Source organism: Rhipicephalus microplus, chromosome 6 (genome assembly GCF_043290135.1).
Source record: "Rhipicephalus microplus isolate Deutch F79 chromosome 6, USDA_Rmic, whole genome shotgun sequence".
Taxonomy (NCBI): domain Eukaryota; kingdom Metazoa; phylum Arthropoda; class Arachnida; order Ixodida; family Ixodidae; genus Rhipicephalus; species Rhipicephalus microplus.
Window position 1 is genome coordinate 51312367 of NC_134705.1, and position 7523 is coordinate 51319889.

The 7523-nt window shown below is 49.6% G+C and overlaps 1 protein-coding gene across 1 annotated transcript; it reads right to left on the reverse strand.

The window, feature by feature from the left end:
• Nucleotides 1–1105: 1105 nt before the first annotated feature.
• On the reverse strand, nt 1106–3331 carry LOC119172925 (uncharacterized). The gene is made up of 2 exons (XM_075865966.1): nt 2333–3331; nt 1106–1706 (listed from the first exon to the last, which is right to left on the reverse strand). The coding sequence occupies exons 1-2, from the start codon at nt 2543–2545 to the stop codon at nt 1203–1205; spliced, it is 717 nt and encodes a 238-aa protein (XP_075722081.1). The 5' UTR covers nt 2546–3331; the 3' UTR covers nt 1106–1202.
• Between the last annotated feature and the right edge of the window lie 4192 nt (nt 3332–7523).

Sequence of the window (7523 nt, forward strand, 5' to 3'; positions counted from 1 at the left end):
CTTCTTTCTTCTTCAACGCTGGTGATCAAGTAGACCACACCGCCAATGGCAGATCGGCCTCTTCTGAAGCCGTTCATAATTGCAGGAAAGGAGTTGTTGCTCTCTAGAAGCCACTCTAACCTTGACAGTACCATTCTTTTCATTACTTTCCCGATGCAGCTGGCTAAGGCGATTAGTCTGTAGGAGGAAAGTGCATAAGGACACTTCCCCGGCTTGAGAAATTCTATAATGCTACTGCATTTCCAATTAGGTAGGACTTCTCCTGACTCCCATGAGGTGTCATAATGAGATAACAGGATATGTCGTGCTTTTGTACCAAGCTGGTTGAGTGCAGCATACGTGATTCCGTCAGGTACTGGTGCCGATGAGCGCCAGGAGGCAGAAATTACAGCGTCAAGCTCATGCATTGTAAAACGCACATCAAGGCGCTCGTCAGACAATGGAAGCGCAATGGTAGTAATAGGTTCATTAGTGGCAAGACCATCAGTGGTTTCCACGATGAGGCTACAGTAGTCGCTGGATATCTCAACTTCTGTCCGCCCTTGATGTAGAGCAACAGCTTGAAATGGTTGACGTTGTTCGGGAGTTGTCTGCAAACCTCTTACTACCCGCCAGATCTTAGATAGAGGTTGTCTAGGGTCCGGAGATTCACACAATTTTCTCCAGCGCTGCCTGTCACTCTTGTCAAGATGCAGAAGAACATGTCGTTGAGCTCGACAACAGGTGGAAAGGTCTGAAGGCGACTTAGTTCGTCTGTATCGGCTTTCTGCACGGCGACGGATTGCACGAAGGGCCCCGTATTGGTAGTTGAATGCTGATTTCTGCATTGGTAGATTAACCTGTTTGGTTGTGTCATGCAGTGAAGAAGCAATGATGTTCTCGAGCTCGGTTGTATCTCAGTCGTGTGCTCACAGCCAGACTTGACAGATGCCTTGAACAGTGCCCAGTTGGTTTGATGGATGTAGCGTGTGTGTGTACGGCGAAACCATCTGAACTTAACATAGGTTGGAAGGTGGTCACTGCCGCGAGTGTCTAAATCTATGCACCAACATGCGGAAGACAAATGCTTCTGGAAACAAAACAGAAGTCTGTGTACGAGACGATATCATGGGTCGAACAACGCCTTTATTGCCTATAGTGACGAGTTTAAGTAGGCCAGGTGGGTGACGTCACGCTTACGTAGGAGCGACAGATTGCGCTCGCTATCGCGGCCGTGCCAACTCGGTTACATCTTCCTTTCCTTGGGGCAATATAGGTCGCTCTGGCATGGGGTACCGACGAGGCTCGCGACGTTCCCGAGTGCTTCTCCGTGGTAGTGGCAGCTCTGGAACGGGACCCGAGCCTGGCAAGCCTGAGGAAGGTGTTGTGGTAGTGTCGGGGCATGGTAGCTCTGGAACCTCCCGGAGATGTTCCCGTGTGCGTCGAATTTCTCGGCCATCTTCTGTTTTTACCAGTACGGAGCGTGGAGCTCCCGCTGATCCCAGCACAACGACCGGGGACCACGTCCGTGTGTGCGTGTCGTACAACGAGGCCCTCTGACCCGGTGAGAGGGCGCGCAGGTCCCGAGCACCTCGATTGTAGTAGACCTTCTGCTTGTGGCGAATCTCCTGGAGACGGGAGTGCACCTTCCTGTTGGGCAATGGTGCCGGCTTCAGGTGGCAGGAGGGAACCGGGAGCAGTGTTCTCGTCTGTCGACCCATCAGCCTCTGCACAGGTGACATCAGAATAGCATCACGTGGAGTATTGCGCAACTCAAGCAGAGGTAAATGGAAGTCTGGGCTGTTATACGAACACTTCTTCAGCAGCGTTTTCGCTTCTTGAACTGCCCTTTCGGCCATGCCATTTGCGCGAGGGTGATAAGGGCTTGACGTCACGTGGGTGACTCCTAGTTCATGCAGAAATTCACGGAACTCTTGGCTACTAAAAGAGGCCCGTTGTCACTACAGAGCTTCACTGGTAAGCCGTGGACAGAGAAAACTTTCGCGCACCACTCCTTCAAGTGCCGGGCTTTTGTGTATCGAAACTCCTTTATTTCAAAATAAAAGGAGTAGAAGTCTACAATTAAGGCAAACTCTTTACCACCGTGATGGAATAAGTCCATGCCAACCATTTCCCATGGCAGACTGGGGACATCATGCGACAGTAGAGGCATCTTAGTGTTTTGCTTATGGTGAGCCTGGCAAACTTTGCATGATGCTGCAACCTGGTCAATGTCACTCGACATGGATGGCCAAAACATGACACTCCTAGCCCGAATTTTCATCTTTTCCGCCTCCGAGTGGGCCAGATGAAGCCGAAGGATTTCAGCTCTCTTAGCGCTTGGTACGGTTACCTTGTTGCTGCGAAAGACGAGGCCATCTTGTGTATGCATCTCTTCTCGATACGCCCAAAATGGCCTGGCACATGCTGGGACGTCCTCTGTTTTCCGGCCAGTCAGTGTCTGCATAGGATCGGATGGTCGACAGAGCAGGATCCTTGGCGGTTGCCACACGTAGTTCCTCGAGGCGACGCTCAGAAGCTGGAACAAGGGCAATGACGTCAACATTGAAGCGCTCGGTTTCTTCCGTCAATAACGCCTTGCGTGGAAAACGAGAGAGCGCATCAGCCAAAAACAGCTCTTTTCCTGGCTTGTACAGTAGATTATTGGCGTATCGCTGCAATGTCAGTCGCATTCGTTGCAGTCTAAGTGGGCACTGGTGAAGTGGTTTACTGAAAATTGGCACCGACGGACGATGGTCGGTTTGCACCGTAACCTCAGATTGGCCGAAAATATAGTCGTGAAATTTTTCGCAGCCATGCACAATCGCCAGAGCTTCCTTTTCAATCTGCGCGTACCGCGTCTGAGCATCGCTGAGCGATCTAGACGAGAAAGCGATAGGGCGGCCGTCTTGTATCAGAACGGCGCCAACGCCCAATGTGGCTGGCGTCAACAGAGAGGGTGACTGGCTTTTTCGGATCGAAGTAAGCAAGCACTGGCGCTGTTACTAAGGCTTGGCGCAGCTCATTGAAGCTGCATTGCTCTTTTTCTGTCCAGACCCAGGCAATATCTTTGCGCAGCAATGTTCTAAGTGGTGCGGTGAGTACAGACATTCGAGGAATGAAGCGCTGCACGTAATTCATCGTTCCGAGGAAGACTTTCAATTCCTTACTGTTACTTGGCGCTGGCATGCCCAAAATGGCTTGGACGCGATCGGGTCCCAAGCTCAGTCCTTGCGTGGTGAAAACGTGTCCCAAGTAGCGAACTTGCTCCTGCAAAAAGACACATTTCTGTGAGTTCAGACGGAGGTTGTGCTCACGGCAGCGTGCAAGCACCCTGGTCAAGTTGTTGTCATGTTCTTCCTTCGTTGTGCCCCAGACTAATATGTCGTCCATTACAACCGCTACTCCACACAGGCCCTCCAAGAGGCGGTGCATGGCTGCTTGAAATATTTCCGGGGCGGAAGCAATTCCAAAAGGCATGCGGATAAACCGATAGCGCCCGTAGGGCGTGCTCATTGTGCACAATCTGGAGCTGCTGTCAGAAAGTTTTATTTGCCAGAACCCGGATGTTGCGTCCAAGGTAGAAAAATATTTAGCTCCAGCTAGTCGTTGCCTGACCTCTTCCAGAACAGGCATAGGGTAGCGTTCACGCAGAATAACCTTGTTAAGCTCCGTTGGGTCGAGGCAAATTCTTACTTTATCACCTTTAACTACGGCTACCATATAGCTTGACCATTCTGTTGGTTCGGTTACCTTGGTTATGACGTTGTGCTCCTCCATGCGTTGAAGTTCGGCCTTTACTTTTTCTTCAATGGCGACAGGAACCCTTCTGACTGGCACAACAACACCGACGGCGCCGGGTTTGAGCTTCATTTCGTACTCAAAATTCTTCAGCTGTCCCAATCCTGTGAAAAAATCGGTGAAGGGCTGAGCCGCTGGGTAGAGTTGCTGCGTCTCGACGCTATCAACGCGATAAATCAAGCCAAGGCTTTCTGCTGCTGCTCCGCTGAGGGTCACCGGCACGTTTTGCTCTATGACGAAGAAGGTTTCATCGTGCTGTTTATCGTTCACGGATAGCGACAACTTTACTTTAAACTGCGCAGTCGTTTTGTGGCCGAAAAAACTCGTTAACGTGGCTCGGCAGGCTTCACGAGTCTCTCTCAGAAGCAACAAAACATCTTCCTTTGAAATCACAACAGTTTGCCCCAGTATCAAGTTTGCAGACCATCGGACGGCCTTCAATGGAAACGGTCGCGGTCCACTGGTCGCTAGCGAGTGCGTTCACGGTTAAAGCTTCCAGAAAAAAATCTGACCTTTCGTCAACATGTAGCTCTCGTATTTCCCTGCGCTTTGCATCTTCGCTGTGCAAGAAGGATGACTGCGAGCATGCTTGGGCGAAATGATTCAATCCTCCGCATTTCTTGCACGCTTTTCCTGTTGCTGGGCAGCGGCTGCCGCGGTGAACTTTGTAGCCACATTTGTTACATGGCTTTGTTACTCTGGCCAACGCATTTACGGCTGCAGTTTCAGCGCCTTCAGTGGTGCCACGTATCTGTCGAAACTGCTCCTCGCCTTGCTCTTGGATGCGACAGATTTCGACTACCCTTTGGTAAGAGGGGTTTTCAGAAATTAACTTCTTTTGCAGTCCCTTGTCCCGGATACCGAGTATGATGCGGCTACGAAGCATGCGCTCTTCTAAGTCTCCAAAATCGCAGTGTTGGGCTAGCGTTCGCAATTCGACAAGCCAGTCATTGAAACTTTCGTCCTCTTTTTGGTCTCAGAAGCCGAAGCAAAACTCGTGTTAAGTGAGGTTCTTCGCGGGCTGGTAGAAGTCTTCAATTTTTTTAATTATAAGGGTTACATCGGTTGTGTCCTCTCCTGGCTCAAACTTGAACGAAGCGAACACTTTTCTAGCCTCTTCCCCAATGGTCACTAAAAGCGTCGCCGCCTGCACTTCTTTTGGTTGTTTGTTCAGCTGAGTTGCCGTGGAAAACAGTTCAAACTCACTTTTCCAGGTCTTCCACCCAAGCCAAGCGTCTCGCGATGTGTCGAGGGGCTTCGGAGGCGGCAGGAGCGTTGTCGGCAATGCAGGCGGTGTCGGCAACGTAGGCGGTGTCGTCATGCTGGCTGTTTTCCGCTGCCACCATGTGTACGAGACGATATCATGGGTCTAACCACCTTTATTGCCTATAGTGACGAGTTTAAGTAGGCCAGGCGGGTGACGTCACGCTTACGTAGGAGCGACAGCTTGCGCTCGCTATCGCGGCCGTGCCAACTCGGTTACAAAGTCGAGGCAGCTGCTGTTGGACGTGCCACGAATAAATGTAGGTCATCAGTCGTTGAGCATGCTTAGTCCATAGTTGCATATAAAATTGACAAATCCCTTCCATGATAATTCAGTGTTGTGCTACCCAGAGAGGATGATGTGCATTAAAATCGCCAATAACAATGTGTGGCTTTTGTGGTGCTTGAAGAATAGTCCCCGGGGGAAGCAGTCTCTCTGTGGGCTTGGGTGTATGCATCCTCCTATTACTGAAAATATCTGCTTTTTATGTGTTATGGTCAGGCTCACCTAATCATTGCTGGTATGTGACGTGACTGCATGTCTCAAGAACATCAAAATACGGCGTATACGAATGAGTACTTTGCTCGTACGTTGATCACTGCGGGACCAAATCTGGATATATCCAGATATACGAAAAGTTCAAACCATATTCCGCTCATATATCACGATAACAGGAAATTGACATTTAAAAACCCATTGTCTGACACACGGCCACGTAGACCACGAGCAATCTATTTCATAACAAGCGACTGGCGCATGCGTTCTTCGAATATCAATGACATATTCACTTATTGAAGAACCAGTAGAAGAGGCTCCAAAACCTCAAGTAGCTGCACAGCCGCCTTAGCAGTGGGATTGTTTAGGCTGCTGAGGATCTTACACATCGAACCCATCAAACGCTTAAGCATAGCCTTGATATCTGCGTTGTCCATTTTCTTGTTTTCTTCATTAGGTGTAGGGCCACTATGTGATGATGGTACTACGGTGGCTCTTGACGGTAGGGAAGGCCACTGAGTCTCCGACGTGGTGAGAGCCAAGGACTGGTTACCTTTTACTTGCGTGGACTGTATTGGTACTTGAGCATCTGTATCCTCCTTTCTTGCCGACAAAAGTAGGCTAGGAGGTGGTGAGGGCAGAGTTTTGTGTGTCGAATTTGATAAGCTATGAGCACTGCTGCTTCGTTTGCGTCGGTGTCGCGAACGATGTTTACGGCGCCGTACAGCCCTTGCAGCTTCTCTGTGAGTAGAGTGCTCTCGAACCATCTTCTTCAGGATACTCATTTCATTTCTCATTTTGGGACATTCCTTTGATGATGCGTCGTGGGCGCCTGAGCATTTTGGGTATTTGGCTGCAGCATTGCAGTTATTACCATCATGAAGGCCACCGCAATGCTTGCAGGTTGCTGGACCCTTGCAAACTGCACTAACGTACCCAAATTTCATGCAATCATGACATTGCAGAGGTTTTGGTAAGTAAGGACGTACCGAGTGCCTCACGTACCAAACTTTTACTTGTGTGGGTAACGTCTTCGACTGAAACACTACTTTAACACATCGCGTCCGTCCAAAGCGGTAGAAACCAAGCACGCGAGCCGACAATGACGGCAGTCTCTCGAGACTCGAGTCTTTAACTCCTCATACACATCATATATAACTCTTGTTGTCGCTTCTTCGTCGTACGCGGAGAATGCGCGAACCGGAGCGTTTCCTAATTGAACAATTCCTTTCAGCGTGCCCAATAAGGCCTTCGCAGTCACCTCCACAGACAGGATGTTCTTTCGGGTACTGCGTATTTCTACGACATTCCCTGGAGTGATGAGCTCAAAGTACTCCGACAGGCTCTGCCTATTCAGAGAGTTCAAGATGCCTGTCTTCGATGTCGGCACATACGAAATTGTGTACGACCGCATGCTACTCGCCTTTGTCTGTGCTTGCCGGCCAGTCGGCGATGTACGGCTGATTTTCCTCTTCAAGCGTCGGCTTGATACGACCACGTAGTCGCTGTACGAAGCCATATCTTCAACGGAGGAGTCATCAGAGTCGTCAACGTAGACCACACTTGGGCCAGGGTGAGAACTTGCGTCAGATGCACTCTGATGTGGTCGGCCTGATCTCGGTTGTTGGATGGGGTTTCGGTCCCCCAATCTAAGAGAGAACGTCCCTCCGTGATGTGTGGAATTTTGAAACATCTTGGCAAAAGAATTAGAAAACTCACAGAGCTCAAAGCAGAGGCTGTTCTCTATGACCACTTCTTCGTATACAAGCGTCTGAACACAGTATTCAATGCTACCAACTGCATTCGCTATTTTTATATGTAGATGCATAGAATGTGCACACAGTAGTCAATAATTGCGCCAAGTAGAAGAGTCCATTTTAGGTATTCTATCGAATTCATAAACAACAATCAGGCACATCAATCAAGCCTGTTGTTTGGCATCATAGGTGAAAGTGTGCTTGCAAACGTAAACAGTAAAATTAGC

Excerpts from the sequence above, each read along its gene's own strand:
- LOC119172925 (XM_075865966.1), bottom strand. The coding sequence starts at position 2,545 with ATGTTGACGTCATTGCCCTTGTTCCAGCTTCTGAGCGTCGCCTCGAGG. Across the intron at positions 1,707-2,332 it reads TCGTCTTTCGCAGCAACAAG|AGGCTGATGGGTCGACAGAC; the intron begins GTAACCGTACCA and ends TCACCTGTGCAG.